The sequence below is a fragment of the Pipra filicauda genome, unplaced genomic scaffold, assembly GCF_003945595.2.
Source record: "Pipra filicauda isolate LSUMZ 115617 unplaced genomic scaffold, ASM394559v2 scaffold182_size1470994_pilon, whole genome shotgun sequence".
In the NCBI taxonomy this organism is placed as follows: Eukaryota; Metazoa; Chordata; class Aves; order Passeriformes; family Pipridae; genus Pipra; species Pipra filicauda.
This window is the reverse complement of record NW_024104290.1, coordinates 352,615-368,567: the sequence shown is the minus strand read 5'-3', so window position 1 is coordinate 368,567 and position 15,953 is coordinate 352,615. Positions and strand designations below refer to the sequence as shown.

Sequence of the window (15,953 nt, the reverse complement as noted above, 5' to 3'; positions counted from 1 at the left end):
AAACATACAGCAAAGCTTTCCGCTTGCTGCACTCTTTAGAAGAAAATTTACCACCCAGAGGCCCCCAGAACACAGGACAAAGCTTACAAGTGACACAGGAAAACATCTGAGGACACAACATTGATCTCTCTGTTTCCTTTCAGGTGCCGAAACCCTTCAAAGAAAGTTTTCCCCCTGAACATCAGAGTTTTCCCTTGGCAATATTTAAATTGCTCAGAACACACAGATGTCACCACTTCTTTCACATCTGAGTTGTTTTAACCTCTAATGGCCTTTTCACGCGGAGACAGGAAATGTTCTCCACCAGGGAAGAGAAGGAACCACCAAGGTAGGCAGCAAATCTCTAAACTGTGATCCACAGGATCCATAGGAAGGCTCAGGAGTCTGTAACAAGCAGCCACTTTTTGTAATGAGGGAAGCACAGAATGACATTGGGATATAACTCCTATTTTCTGGATGGATTACAGCACCTCTGGCTCCTGTCAGCTCTCCCAGAAGGGAAATAGCTTTTCCACTCTCAACCAGTGACTCACAGAAAGACATTTATTTTGAATTTGTCCAATTCACACCAAGTCACACTCCTCTGAGCGCCTCCCCAGAGTCTCTGTGGGTCTGCAATGCAGTTTATTCACCACTTACCCTCCCAGCACTCCCCAGTCGGGGCACTGAGCCCAGGCTCCTCACAGTAGAAGCCAGAGGGGCAAGGCTGGCACTCAGAGAGTGTTCTCCTCCCTGGGAGGCTGGAAAAGGTGCCAGCTGGGCACAGCTGGGGCACTGCTGATGCTGCAGCTGCGAGAACAGAAGCAAAGACAGAATGGAGAGGACAAACATTATTAGCTTCACTTTACTCAGGGAAACAGAGGTGAAGCCAATAACACTCTAAAGTTCATGTATTGAGACAAAAATATCACTTTATCACCTTCAAAGAACAGGCCAGGGGAAGAACTGGGGGAAGAATTTGGGACTTTATGGTCAGACCCCAGTAAGTTGGCTACCACACCCCCAAAATCACCCAGCAGTGTTTCAGATATTAAAGGACATGAAATTTTCAGTATTTCAGGCATTATGGGACAGGGAATCCTGAGTCCTGACTGTGCTGGATACTCACTGCAGTAGGTCCCCACAGGGCAGATGTTCCCAGTCACACCATCTGTGGGTTTAGGGAGAGCTGCTTCCCCTTCACAGTAAAACCCAGGAGCACATTCCCCACTGGGGACAGACAGACCTGGAACACAGAGAGGATGGTGGCACTCAGAGCACTGAGACCAAGGGAGAAAAGCAGGAAGAACAACTGCTCCCAGTCCCCCTCTGGAAAACACCACGGGCATCTCCCAAGCACAGCTCTGTGGAAGCACCAGGATAAAACAATTCCTGTTGGACACACTGGAAGAAAAGTGAAAGGACAGAAAAGGAGTGGGAGGAAATGAAGCATCAGTGAGTATTTCAGCACCTGCAGGCTCTGCAGAGGCAGAGTGCAGGTAATCTGGCAGCAGACCCTGGTGTTCCATGTCTGTGAATCTGTAATGGAGTGTGTTCACACTGGTCCTCTGAAGATGGGAACACAGCCAGGGACACTTACTCAAGGTCACACAGCAAATTCTGGCAAAATCAGGTTTATCTCCCAAAACAGAACTTAGCTTTAGGGTCCTCTAAAAAGCTCTTAAATAGCACACATCCCTTCGTCCACACTACGCCTTTAATTTATCTCCACTCCAAACTGATCACTCCTGTTTCTCCAAAGACACAAACCTGAGGCATTGCAGTAAAAGCCAGGGGGGCAAGGCAGGGGCTCTGGGCTCCCTCTGGGGCAGTAGAACCCAGCTGAGCACTTCCCTCCAGTGGCAGTGGCTGGGCACAGGCAGTTGGCATTGGTGTAGTTATCCAGGTCGAAGGGCTGGGAGGTCCAAGCAGCTGAGATGCAAAACCAGCCTGAGAAGAGAATGCACGACTGAGACCCTGAAACCATCCTGAATAAACCAGCTGGGATGGCTTTGGGTGCAATGTCTGCCCAGAACAGCCATGAGCACACAGAACAGGGGACAGGTTAACACCACCCAGATTTAGCACCATCATGGCACAGTTTTCCAGGCAGTGATGCTTTTATAGAACACACAGCAGCAGAGAGGGGAGGAGATCTCGCAGCCCAAAGTTCAGTACTTTTGCTTTATGGTCACAGGGCTCAGTTCAGCTGCCTGGGCAGGTTCAGAAGGCAGATGCAGAGGCTGCTCAGGGTGACCAGGCACATCCTACATGGAGCCTGGGCCCATCTGAACCAGCAGACAGGATTCAGGTGGATGCCCAGGCTGTGTTCAGTCACACTGGATGCCCACAGGCAGGCAAGGGAATCAAGCAAACACACGGGAAGGGCTGTGGCAAAAGTTGCAGGATAAAAGCACCAGCCTCCCACCCACACTGTCCCCAGGTGCTGGGCAACACCACAGCCAAGCTGCCCCACACTCACCTGCATCACACTGGCCTGAGGCTGCTGTCAAGCCCTCCTTGCCACAGTAGTGCCCAGGGGGACAGGGCAAGCAGCTATCCAGGCTCTGTGTCATGGGGTCAGGGTTGTAGTAGCCCCTGGGACAGGGAAACTCAGTGGCAAACTTGGTTCCTTTGGAATAAAGAGAGCAAGAACCCTTCGTGGACCGTAAACACCATCTGTTGATCCTGCTATATCACTTCATGCCATCTTTTCCAGTTTATCTCATTGCTGATCCCCATAGCCCTTCCTGGCCAGGACAGTCCCTGGGTGCTGTTTAATTTGCCTGTGAGGGTGTTAAGCAACAGCCATATCCATGGTTTAAAATACTATTTGGTTTTTTTCCTGTGAAGAACCAGACTGACACTTAAACATTTTGTTACAGAGATCATTTCTCGCCTTTAAGAAGGATGTTTCAGCCTGGCCAACGGATTGCTTTGTCCCCAGGGCCCATCTCACCTTTGGGGCAGTAAAAGCCAGCTGGGCAAGGGTTGGTGCTGTAGCTGGTGGTGTTCTCTGGGCAGAAGTACCCTGCAGCACAAGGGGAGCAGGCAGCTTGCCTGGTGAGGTTGTTGTAAGTCCCTGCAGGGCAGGGGGAGGGAAAGCTGCTTCCTGCTGGGCAGAAGTGGCTCACGGGACAAGGGCCTCCCTTCTCCCCCTGACCTACAGCACAGAGAAGAACAGGCATGGAATTGGAGGTCTGCCCTGGAAATCATTATTTCTGAGCACAATAAAATGACAGGCTGTGTCCATTACAGGCAGACACTCATAACCCCCCCAGTGCTCAGTGCAAGCATCTCATTTGAGGGCACAGACCAGCAGCTTCTTCACCCTTGGTATGGCACAGATCCCTCAAACAAAACTAACACAGGGGTTTGGGTGTCTGAGAGGAGGCAGGGGCAGGAACACTGTGGGAAAAGGTGGCATTTTTTAAAGCTACCCCTTTGCCAAACCCCCAGGGGGGTGTTGCCCCAGCACAGCTCACCAGGTGGGGATGGGGAGGAAGCCCCAGGCAGGCAGTAGTAGCCAGGTGAGCAGGGTCCTGAGGGGGCTGTGAGGCCAGAGGAGCCACAGAAATGGCCAGATGGACACGCTGTGCAGTTGGAGTCCTGCCAGTTGTGGAGCCTGAGAGGACACAAGCAGGTTTTGTGTTGGCAGGCGTGTCAGCTCAGCAGGTACAACACTGGTGCCTTCCACTCTGGCAGAGTGAGAGCAACCAGGGAGCTTTCATGATCAATGCAAGGACATGTGTAATGAGCCTTACTGAGCTGCATTTTGTTGCTTAAAGGACTAAGGGAGAAACCAAAAAGAAAATAAAAATTCAGATCAGCAGAGCCCCAAATCTTACCTGTCTGAGTAAGTGCCTGTGGGGCATCTCTGTGGGATACTTGTGCCAGCTGGGCAGAAGTGTCCAGGTGGGCATGGGCCACCAGTACTCGTGTTTGTGGCTCCATTAGGGTTTGGGACACTTGCTCCTACGTGAAGAAGAGCAAAGGTGTCCTGAGTGACACGAGTTGCTATCCATAGGCAAGTCCTCCATGCCCAAAGAATCATTTCCATGGCTGACAGAAGAGTATGTGACTTATTGCTGGTTGTAACTCATGACAATGAAGCCAAAAATCTGTAGTGGGTTGGAATAACTAACAGCAAGTTTCATAAGGGCCACAGCTTCCTGCTTTTTCACTCCTTTTGCCCTGTGAGCACTAAATTCAATACCTGCTGTGCAGAAGAATCCTGGCCAGCAGGGACCACTGGGAGAGGACAATCCCCATTCTCCACAGAACATTCCTGGAAGACCACAGAGGGAAAAGAGCATCAGTAAACTGAGAGAAAAACCAGGAGAGGTGCTGTGCTGCATTCACTGATTGGAAGGCAAAGGGGAAGACTTTGAGAGAGCAAATCCCTCAGCACCGACACAACTGGGACAAAACCACATTCCAACTCGGATCATGCTCCTCTGGGAAACCCTGAATGTGAACCAAACTCTCCTGCAGAGCCTCAAAAAAACCCTGCAGCTCACTGGAGACGCCACCAGTGGGACAGGGATCCTACTTTTACTGTGTATTTTCATATTTGCATTTCCTAGAGGGGAAACACGCACCAGAAAACTTGGGAAGGGAGAGATGGAGAGAGATCACCCCCTTAGACATATCCCTACAGGGAGAACCAGAGTCATTTCCTCACCTGCAGGGCACTGCTGGCACCTCTCAGCCTGGCTGAGGCCATAGGAGGGGTTGTAAGTCCCAGGAGGACAAGGATAAAAGTCGATCCCAGTTTTCTGGGGGCAATAAAATCCAGGAGGACAGCGACGTTTTAGTCCTTTGGAACAGTGAAACCCAGCAGGGCAAGGAAGGCATTTGTCTTGACCTGTGAGGGAAATACAGGAGAGAAAAGGAAAAATGGAATGAAGTGGAAGGAAAATGCCATATGCGCAAATGCTCTGGGAAGCAGAAGTGGAAATAAAGTTATTTTGAGAGCTCTCCTGTGGTAACTGGCCTTCAAATGTGCACTTTCTCCCAGGAGCATTGGATTCAGCAAACATCCCATCTCCAGGTAACCAGTAACCTCCACATCCCCCCATTAGGGGGCAGGAGGAACAGAGGGAAAGCTGGATAACTGCTTACAGCCTCCTGGGCACTGTCCCAGCTACAAACCCAACACATGAAGGGGGAAATACATTCCCTATGTGACACCAGAGGAAAAAAACCCAACAACCCCCCTTTCTCAACCCCTTTCTCAACCCCATTCCCCCAAAACACTGTATTTAAATGGCCAGCAGCTACCAAGTGCTTCTTGATGCAGAAAAAACCCACGATCAGTGTTTCCATCTGCCCCAGGGCACTGTGCAGCTGCACAGCCCCACTGTTGCATTGCTGTACTCCCCTGACCTGCTGCATTGCTGTATTCCCTGACCTGTTGCATTGCTGCATTCCCCTGACCTGTTGCATTGCTGCATTCCCCTGACCTGTTGCATTGCTGTATCCCCTGACCTGCTGCATTGCTGTATTCCCCACTGGGGCAGGGGGAAGGTGCTGCTGAGCCTGCAGGGCAGAAATGTCCTCGAGGGCAGAGATCTCCAGTGACACCATCCTCTGGCTCTGCTGTCTTTGTCCTTCCCGTGCAGTAGTAGCCTTAAAGCAGAAAATCTTTCAGTCCTGTCTCCCAGCCAAAACCAACTCATTTCTGATTTCCTGGCTCTGTCTCACCTCGTGCACAAAGTCCTGCAGGAGCACCTTGGCCAGACGTGTTGCAGAAAAACCCAGGGGCACAAGGCAGGCACCAAGTGGCATCCTGGGCCCCTCTCTGCCCATTCCAGGTGCCAGCAGGACACGGCATCTCCTCTGGGTGCGTGGTGCCAGCTGGGCAGTAATGTCCTTGGGGGCAAAGATCTCCAAATGGAAGCCCCACCTGGAGCGAGGAAAATAAAATTAATATGGTTTATAAAAGGTTTTGTAGAGACAGAAGGTCTTGAGCAGCATGAGGTGTTGGGGACTCACAGGTGAGGAGGTGCTGGAACCTGGGCTGCAGAAATATCCTGGCTGGCAAGGTCCTTCTGGCTCAGCCAGCCCAGCTGTGCTGCAGAACATTCCTGCTGGGCAGGGCTTGCAGGAGCCTGCCCTCCCCACGTCTGAGTAGGTTCCCTGCACAGAAAGAATCACTCAGTGCCCCTGCCAAGGCACTGGGAGCCTGCTGAAAATCACTGCTCGAGGAACAAGTCCATATCTGACTCTTACCACCGGACATGGGAGAGGCAAGGAACTCCCAGCCGAGCAAAAATGCCCTTTGGGACAGTCCTGGGGTGCAGCCAGACCTGGCTCATGGCAGAATGTACCCTCTGGACAGTCCCTACAGAGAGACTGAGCACGGCCCTAAGGAGGGAACATGGAGAGGGCTTGGCAGGTTCATTGAATAAATAAACTTTGCACATCCTACCAGCTCCCAGAGACTCCCTGCTACGAGATAAACCCCCTGAAGGAATGACCTGCAGCCCAAATGCAACAGATTTGGGGTGTCTGAACAGCACCTTGACCAGGTGCAGGTCAAAAAGCAGGGCAGGCACAGCCCCAAGCTAATAATAATTACAGCAGTGACACACACACACACACGTGTTAATTCACACCTGCAAGGCCAAAGCTTCTGCAACTCTCTGCTAAATTTGCATTATGCAAGAAAACTTAAGAAAAACTGCCAAATGAGCTCTAGCCAACAGCCCTGGACTGATGGATCTCATGTCCTGACCCCAAGGCTCTCAGTTCTGCACAGAGTTTTTCTGTTGCAGGGTAAAAGCAAAGGGGGTGGTGATTACCCAGCTTAGCAGAAGACTCAAGTCCCCCTTTTTTTTTTAAGCCTCATGAATTTCTACACACACATTTTACAGTTTCCAAGGGCTCTGATGACCCCCCCAGGTTATTACACATTAAATACCAACACACTCACAGGCTGGAAGCTGCCAAGGGGACATGGCTCTGGCTGGAAGGCTCCTGCTAAGGAATAATGTCCCTCCATCACCACCTGCTGAAGGGGATTTTTGGCACCCCCTGTACAGAAGTAACCAGGTTCACAAGGTCCTGAGGGAGTCTGGCTGTTTGTCCCATCACAATACAGGCTATGGGGGGGGAAAACGAAAACCTTGGATAGTCATAATGCCTTTTTTTTTTTTTCACTAGATAGCACAGTCCCAACACAAAAAAATCCCTGGAATCTTAGAGACCTGGCTCCTGTTTGCTTGACAGGAGTTACAGAGCTGAAGGTAAGGATGGGCTATGGTAACAAAGGTGAGGGTTGAACACTCATTTTGCAGTGGGACAGAACTGAGTTGTGTTCTGTGGGTAACACTCACCCAGGTGGGCACTCCAAGCACTCCTGGAGGCTCCTGAGCCCACTGAGGTTGCTGTAGGTGCCTGGGGGGCAGGGGATGGGTGAGGGACAGCCAGGTGGGCAGTATGACCCAGCAGGACACACATCTCCTGTCACACCGTCTGTGGGCAGCTGGAATTGGGAAAGGCATCATTCAAAGAGTGGAGCAAGAGAGGTTAAAATATTTAAGGTGTCACAGTGATGTAGGTAACACAGATTAAAAAAATAAAAGAGATCTACTCTGTTGTACAGAGAGCAGATAACTGGGAAATGCAGCAAACACAAAGAGAATAAATAGGGATGACCTTTTTACAGGAGCAATCCCACTGTGATTCACACCCACTGACCTTCCAGTTAAGGGGGTGTCAGTGTTAAAAGGGAAAAACATGACATCACCACACTCCCTCTGAGGGCACCACGAGGGTCCTCGTGCCATAAACTTGAGTGTGAGCAGCACTAAATTGGGACTTTTGAAGTCACTGGGTTAATAAAAAACACCACAGTGGGGAAAAAAAGCCCAAACAAATCACAGCAGAGCACAATTAGATAAGGAGAAAAACTTGCCAGTGGGACTTACTGGGGTCAGGGCCCTGCCCTGGCAGTAAAATCCAGCCTCACAGGGACCAGTTGGCCCAGTCTGTCCTGGGGCAGCACAGTAGAAACCACGGGCACAGGGGCTGCACTCCGAGGGTCCAGACAGCCCCTGCTTGGCACTGGAGGTGCCCTCTGGGCAGGGCTCGGGCTTGGAGCTGCCTTGGACACAGTAAAAGCCCTGCAAAACAAAGCCAGCTTAATCCTTTCTTTTAGACAGAGCCCAGCCAGCAGCTGCTTCCATCAGCTGAGCAAGGGAAACAACTCACTGCTGGGCAAGGTTTGGGCTCTGCCATGGCAGGGGAGTCACAGTAGTGCCCAGGTGGGCTGGGTTTGCAAACATCTTCCCCCTCTCTGCTGGAATTATCCCAGAAGCTGCCTGGCATGCAGGGGAAGGAGAAGGGGAATCCAGTCCCTGGAGGGCAGTTGTAGCCAGGTGGGCAATCCCCTGTCTGGGAAGCAAAACACACAGTCAGGCTTTGCTGTCTCCTGCCTGAGGAAGAGGAATCTGCTCACATTCAACACAGGGAGATTCAAGCTTTTATCTCAAATTTGAATAACCTGGTGTTTTTTCACTGCAAGAAAGTGGGGCAATAAAAAAAAAAAAAAAACAAACCCAGAATGAAGGGAAATTTAAAGTCTTACCAGTAAAATTCTGACCATGTAGGATGATTATTTGAGCTGAGATGGTTTTAAGGTAAAATCCTGTCATTGAGACAGGCCCTACACATTTTATCTATACAGTTGTGTGGAAGATGCTCTTCTCCCACACTTGGGGAAGAGCTGTAACTGGGACAGAGTTATCACCTTGCTCTTCAATAAAACCAGGGATTCATCCATGTGGAAAAGAATACACCTTCATTTTTTTTTTTTTTACACTTAATAGAGTCTTCTTTTTTTAACAGCTATTAACATTTGAGGAGGCAAAACAATCACAGTGAAAGATCCCCAGACTCATTAGATAAGGAGCAGCACCAATCCCTGACCTCTGAACTCTCTTTCACAGCCTGCACTGACAGGCAGGAGGCAAAATAAGGACAGAAAACATGCATCCAACTTGCTCCATCAGCAGTGGGGTAAAAAGCTGGGAGAGCCTGGGCTGTACTTACAGGGTGGGGGATTCCTGGAGGCTCCATCCCATCTGTGTAGCAGTATTTCCCTGCAGGGCAGGGTGAGCATTCCTCAGCACTGCTCAGCCCCCTCTGCTCACCAAAGGTGCCATTGGGGCAAGGCTTGGCATGCAAACCCTTGAGAGGAAAGAGAAAAATGGGTTTTTAACATCCTGGTCTGACTGCTGCAGCCCACAGCAGCTAAAGCTATGAAAATAATTCAGAATAATCACACACAGCATCTCAGAAAGCGTTATCCTGATATTATTAACAGCTTTATGTTATGATATTATTAACAGCTTTATGTAGGGCAAATACTGCTAAGATCTGTTAACACACACAGAGTACAGAAAATCAGTAAAAACAAAACTATTAGGAAAGGTTCTCCATAGCAAAACATCCCAGTGCAGACTGTGACTGTACAGCTGGAGTGAATAGTGAATTCCAAGGGCAGAGTCACTCACAGTATCTCCCTGGGGACAGTAGTATCCTCGTGGACAGGCATTTTCAGTGGGATCTGGGACATCTGCCTGCCCCCCCGGGCACAGGAGCCCTGCTGGGCACACCATGAGCAGCAGCATCACCTCCAGGCTGGTGTGCTCACTGGAGCAGTAGTGTCCAGCTCGACAGGGCAGGCAGGAGGCTGAGCCTTGGTCCTGGCAACAGGGAAGGATCCACTTTTAGAGTGCAAAAGAATCCTTCTGCACATCTGTGAAGTTGTGTTGAGGTCCAAAATGAAGGAAATGAATGCAAACAACTCTACAGCAGACCCTGCTCCCATGAAACATTCCACTGTGCTCAGTAATACCACAGGTAACACAAAGACTTCCATTTCTAATTCCCTCTAAGCCCTGAACAGCAAGAGCATGGAATTCCATGCCTCCACTCTGCAAAAAGAAAGCCTGTGCTTCACAAACAGGAATCCTGCCTGTGGATTATCCGTGCAGATAATCTGTGTGGATTATCTGTTCTGACCCTCAGAACAGTCAATCCAACAACCCCTGCCAGCAGGAGCAGGGGGAAACACAGACATATTCCCTCATCTTCCTTTGTTACACTGAACTCCAATGCAAACAAGAAATAATCTGGGTCTCTTTGCTACACACAAATCTCCAGACATCATTTATCTCCCCTCCAGTCTCAGCAAAGGGTTCCAGTGACAGCCCCCAAATTTGTGCAGTGAGAGAAACTGCTCTGGTGGAGGCACCAGGGTCCTCTGACAGGAGGGATGAGCCCACTTGCCATCAACAGGGAAATGTGGCACTAGAAACGTCACTAGAACACTTCATGACAGTTTGTTGTTTAACCTCCCAAAGGTGTAACTCCATTGCAGTCAAACACTTCCTTTTTGAGCAGGAGCCAAGTGGGGGTGGCTCCTTTTGGCCAGGGTAAAATGTGTCATGAGAACCTGGAGTATCCAACTGCCCGCAGGACAGATGGACTGGGACCGCCAGCTCAAGCCTCTGGGGTGGGAATAACAGCAAAAGCAGGATTTCACACTGGATAGGTGGTTTTGGAGCTGACTGGAGCAGCTCCAAACCTGCTGATGTAGGAACATTCCCTGTGTTTCTCTGGAATAGCATTTTAACTCCTCGCAGAGTGGCCAACGCTGTTTAAAGCTCTGCACAAATCACCCCAAATTCCCAGACCCATCACGGAAGGAGAAGAGCCTCCCCTCAGAGCTCCCCTTGGTGCCAAACCCCACCCAGCAGCCGCCAGGATAAAACCATTGCTGCTTACTGAGAAGTTCCCAGCCCCGCAGGTCCTCGGGGTGACGGTGCCAGGCTGGGGGCAGTGGTACCCCCCCGGGCAGGGGGTGCAGTCTGCAGCCCCCTGTGCCCCCCGTGCCGAGCGATAGGAGCCTCTGCAGGGGAGAACACGACAGACACAGTCACAAACAGCAGCCAAGGCGGCAAGGGAAGCTCAGCACAACCTCCAGCCCGAATTTGGGGGGGGGGTTGAACAGAAAAACGTGCTATATCTGCAGCAGGAAACTGCCTGACCCAGACAAAACTTGCCCGGCCCACCCAGTCCCAGCCCAAGCAAAAGGAATCTTCAGCATTTCAATATGAATTACAGGCACAGAGGGATGTTTTCTTTTGTACCTGCACGTGTGCTGCACTTACACTGGGCAGAGCACTGGTTTGGAGGTGCCAGTGGGGCAGAAAGCCCCTGCAGGGCAGGCAGGACAATCTTCCCCCCTGCTATTCCCCAGGCGGGTGCTGTAGGTGCCTGCAGGGCAGGGGAACTGGGTGCCCCTCCACGAACCTTCCCAAAAAACAAAAACAGAGAGGAGAGAATCACCCTCATTCTTAACACAGCCTTGATAAAGGAAGGCAGCGAGGCCTCCTGGTCTTTGTTGCTGTTGGCCACGTGATTTGCTGGTAAATACGTATTTATATGTTAAAAACAAAATAAACCACGCACAGCTCTGAGAATAACAAAAAATAAAATAAATAAATAAGTCAACATTTAGCAACTATTGCAGAAAGATTCAAAATTAGACTCGTGCTTGTGCCACACACTTGATTGGGCATTTCAGTTCTTTGCAAATTAAAGGGAAAAAAATGACACAGGTGTGCCCAGTTATATACATATATACACATATATACATATATATACACACATCTATATACATATACATACATATACATACATATATACATAAAATAATAGTATATATTATAATAATTAAATAAGTTTAATTAATATTTAAATAACCAAATAATAGTATATAATAGACATGTTATTATATATAATAGAAACAGTATATAATATAAAATATAATACAAATATCTAACAGCATTTTATAAAACATAAAATATATAGTATAAAGTATAGTATATAATAGACTGTAAATAGTATATACTTATTATATACTAATAGTATATACTGTAAATAGTATATACTGTAAATAGTATATACTGTAAATAGTATATACTGTAAATAGTATATACTGTAAATAGTATATACTGTAAATAGTATATATAAAACATAAAATATATAGTATAAAGTATAGTATATAATAATAGTATATGTAATACATATTTATATAATCTATAAATCTATAAATATATACTGTAAATAGTATATACTGTAAATAGTATATACTGTAAATAGTATATAATGGTATACAATATAAATAGAAAATGTGCCAATAATAGTACATAATGTAAATTATAAAGTTCTATAATATATATATATATATATAAAACCTATTTATAATAATAATATAGTGGTATACAATATAAATAGAAAATATGCCAATAATAGTACATAATGTAAATTATAAAGTTCTATAATATATATATATAACCTATATATAATAATAATATAGTGGTATACAATATAAATAGAAAATATGTCAATAATAGTACATAATATAAATTATAAAGTTCTATAACATATAAATATTATCTATCTATAATAATAATATAATGGTATACAATAGAAAATATGCCAATAAGAGTGTATAAGATAAATTATAAAATTATACAATATATAATAAATATTACCTATATAATAATAGTATATAATAAAAAATAATAGTATAAAATGCTGGCTATACAGAAGGGACAGTTTGCTATCCAACTCCCCTCCAGAACACTTCGGTGCCAAAAACACGCTCACAAAACCAAGGTGTGATTTTATCAGAGCCCTCCAAATTCCCAAAGCCAGGAATGAAGCCCATCCCCTCCCCGGCTGCCCAAAGCTCCTCACCTGGAGGGCAGTAGTGCCCTGAGCTGCACATCCCGCTGGGCACTCGGGCTCCTCCCGCACAGAACCAGCCTGCGGGGCAGGGCAGACACTCCTGTGCCGAGGCCAGGCCGCTGCTGTTGCTCCAGGTGCCCGGGGCACACCTGTGCTGGGTCGGGTGCTTGGTGCCAGGGGGGCAGAAGTGACCAACCGGGCACGGGGTGGGGGGTCTCTGCTTGCCCCCTGTGCCTGCAGACACCAGAGCAGCAATTCCACGTTGGCTTCACACCACCAGTTTGTGCCTTCCCTCTATTTAAAATAGCAATACTTCCTGGGATAATGACAATCTCTTCCCTTTATTTAAAACGTAACAATCATTAAAGCATAATAACAATTTAGAGCATAACAATAATTTCTCCCTCTGCTGAGGAGAGGTTGTTCTGTCACAGGACCGGTTACTAAAGCAATTATTCATCGACTCAAGGATCCTACACCATGCCCTGTAGAGACATTTAAGTGAAGGTTTCACCCAACAGTAAACTGAAAACTGTGAAATAAGAAATATAATTTAATATAAATAATATTAAAAGTAAAATTATTAACATACTAAAATTTTAATATAAATAGAAATGAAATAAACTGAAGACTGCAGTTTTGAGGTCATGAAGTTAAAGCAGTTACCATGGATGGCATAAAGAGAAAAATTCAGAGTAAAATTAACTTACCCAGTTATTGCAATCTCTGCAGTCACTAAAGGGCAACTTTTCCCTATTTCCCATCGCTGTGATACCTCACTGACCTGCTCTGGGATACCCCCAAAAACCAGAGCTCACTTTGTGCTGAGGCCACACACCTCTCCCACAGACAAATCCTGCAGGGCACGGCTCACACTGGGACTTGGAAAAGAGGTTGAAGTCGTTGCCAAGTGTTCCTGGAGGACAGGCATTGCTGGGAGAGTGAGGGCTGGATGATCCCACGGGGCACACGTACCTGAAAACACAGCAGGGCAGCTGGGACACAGGGGTTGATGCAAGAAGGAATAAAAGTCAGTGCTCTGCCAAAATATCAGGATGAAGCAGCTGGGGAAAAGCCACCACGGCTGAGAGGAACACAACTGAGCACCAGCAACGCAGAAATACTGACAGTGGAACACTGGGAACGGGCTGGTTGTGCCAGACACGTTTCACCAAGAGAAAAGTGGGTTATTCAGCCAGGTCACGTTGTTCATGGCCGGGGGATGTGTGGTCTGGCTTCGTTCTTGGCTGTTTTTACCACCTGTTCTGTGGTCCCTTCCCCCTGAACAGTCTCTGTCACACCAGAAATGCAATAAAGTCTTGACACAGAAGAGGAGTCGCTTCCCTTCACAAAGCTGAAACTGTCCAGACAGACAAAGGAGGACAAAAGACAAGCCAAGCTTACCCTGGTGAGCACTCTGAGTCAGGCTGGGCTAAGCCAGCCTGGGTACAAGCCCTCCCTGCCGGGCAGGCTCTGCAATCCGAGGCCTCATCCTGTCCTTGGAGAGGATTGTACGTCCCTGGCTGGCACGGGACTGGAAAAGTGGCTCCAGCAGGACAGAAATACCCAGCAGGGCACTTCAAACACAGCCCAGTTCCTAAAGGCAGAGAAGATGTTTGAGGCCACAGAGGGATCATGACCTGCTGAGGTCAGAGGGTCCTACAAAATCTGGTCCATTTGCTTTCACCGATGTGCTTCCAACTCAGAATATTCTGTGGCTCTGTAGGAATTTTGATGGAGGTTCACTCACAGCAGGAAGAAGGTTCCTGCCAAGCCAGGAGGTGGTGGTATTGGATTAGCTGAGTGTCAGTGGCTCATGGAAGCTGTAAAACCATCTGTTCCTTGTTCTGAGTTCAGATAAAAACGAGATACATTAAAAAATAAACAGAAACATCAGCCTGGAAACACCCTCTGCTGCAGGTATATTTAATAATCACGGTGTGCCTGGGGCTCAGTTGTAAGGGAGCCTGGGGTTTGCATGAAAGCTGAGTTGTTTCCACGTTTGCATCCTGAATACAGGGAGATGAAGGGGTTTTGCAGGCTGGAGACACTCAGCACAAACACAGGGATACCAGTTCAATCTGTGATCATCCCTAAAACCCTACGTGTTAAACACAAGGAGCTTGTACTGTAACCTGAAGGAACACCAGTGAGATCAATACATCATAAAGCAACAATCCCTTACTGGTGTTCCCGTGTTCACAAAATGCATTTCATTACAAAGTGTTCCCAAATGTTTAACTTGGGTGAAAAGGAAAACTCAAATTTAGCTCAGCAGTGGTTGCTTTTTAACAACAAACAAAGCAAACAGAGCAATTCCAGGGGAAGGCAAAACTGGCTGAGGATGGTTGTTCCCTGGGGAACTTCCAGGATGGACCCCTGCTGCCTTCCAAATGCTTGTCAAGGAGATGCTCCAGCCTCTGCAGGCTGGAATAGAGCCTTACAGCACCCAAAAAATATCAGGATTCATTAAGATCTGGGCTTCCCCCTCCCCACGTGGAAGGCACAAGCACAGATTAGGATTCCTCAGGGTGCAAAGTGAGTTTAAGTGTCATCTCTGCCTCTTCTTCCACCGACTTGCTCATTCCCACCCCTCAGGAAAATCTCATTATTTCCTCCTTATGTTCACTCTGCACAGCCCAGATGAACACAAGGTTCAAAAACCTCAGTAGGACAGGATTTGAATTTCTTCAGACTGTAAAATCCCCCAGCTCTGAGCACAGCAGCTGAATCAACACACCTGAGGGGGCTGAGCTGTGGGACTCATTCAAAACTCCCTTAAGCTGACAAAAGCTTCCTGATGTGGATCTGCAGCCCCAGCAAATCCAGAGGGACTGCTTTTTTACATAACCTGAATCCATCCCACAAGGCTACAGGGACAGAAAATGTCCATTTCTTGACACTTTCTGACGATGATGGAGTTCAAAACATAGTTAACAGTGTGGGTTCCTGGACACTTCAATGAGATCAGTGAGGGGACAGATTTACAGCAGAGAATCCCAGGATGGTTTGGGTTGGAAAGGGCCTTAAAAATCACCCAGTTCCACCCCCTGCCATGGGCAGGGACACCTTCCACTAGCCCAGGTTGCTCCAAGCCCCGTCCAACCTGGCCTTGGACACTTCCAGGGATGGGGAATCACATCTTCTCTGGCCAACCTAAGCATATCATCTCTAACCTAAGCATATTATCTATTTTCCAGGGCCAG

At 47.8% G+C, this 15,953-nt stretch overlaps 1 protein-coding gene across 1 annotated transcript in view; it reads right to left on the bottom strand.

The window, feature by feature from the left end:
* The window catches only part of LOC113987870 (multiple epidermal growth factor-like domains protein 6), a 30,171-nt gene that overhangs the window by 7,821 nt on the left and 6,397 nt on the right, over nucleotides 1-15,953 (bottom strand). Inside the window, exons 6-29 of the mRNA XM_039380000.1 lie at nucleotides 14,152-14,344; nucleotides 13,586-13,722; nucleotides 12,757-12,981; nucleotides 11,163-11,304; nucleotides 10,777-10,900; nucleotides 9,501-9,692; nucleotides 9,037-9,174; nucleotides 8,197-8,379; nucleotides 7,914-8,108; nucleotides 7,320-7,468; nucleotides 6,917-7,085; nucleotides 6,214-6,348; nucleotides 5,977-6,120; nucleotides 5,686-5,887; nucleotides 5,470-5,610; nucleotides 4,664-4,846; nucleotides 4,196-4,267; nucleotides 3,828-3,954; nucleotides 3,465-3,604; nucleotides 2,939-3,142; nucleotides 2,462-2,611; nucleotides 1,750-1,929; nucleotides 1,109-1,225; nucleotides 640-789 (exon numbers count right to left, since the gene is read on the bottom strand). Of these exons, the coding sequence (XP_039235934.1) occupies nucleotides 640-789; nucleotides 1,109-1,225; nucleotides 1,750-1,929; nucleotides 2,462-2,611; nucleotides 2,939-3,142; nucleotides 3,465-3,604; nucleotides 3,828-3,954; nucleotides 4,196-4,267; nucleotides 4,664-4,846; nucleotides 5,470-5,610; nucleotides 5,686-5,887; nucleotides 5,977-6,120; nucleotides 6,214-6,348; nucleotides 6,917-7,085; nucleotides 7,320-7,468; nucleotides 7,914-8,108; nucleotides 8,197-8,379; nucleotides 9,037-9,174; nucleotides 9,501-9,692; nucleotides 10,777-10,900; nucleotides 11,163-11,304; nucleotides 12,757-12,981; nucleotides 13,586-13,722; nucleotides 14,152-14,344 (3,792 nt within the window). The remainder of the gene's footprint in view (nucleotides 1-639; nucleotides 790-1,108; nucleotides 1,226-1,749; nucleotides 1,930-2,461; nucleotides 2,612-2,938; nucleotides 3,143-3,464; nucleotides 3,605-3,827; nucleotides 3,955-4,195; nucleotides 4,268-4,663; nucleotides 4,847-5,469; nucleotides 5,611-5,685; nucleotides 5,888-5,976; nucleotides 6,121-6,213; nucleotides 6,349-6,916; nucleotides 7,086-7,319; nucleotides 7,469-7,913; nucleotides 8,109-8,196; nucleotides 8,380-9,036; nucleotides 9,175-9,500; nucleotides 9,693-10,776; nucleotides 10,901-11,162; nucleotides 11,305-12,756; nucleotides 12,982-13,585; nucleotides 13,723-14,151; nucleotides 14,345-15,953) is intronic.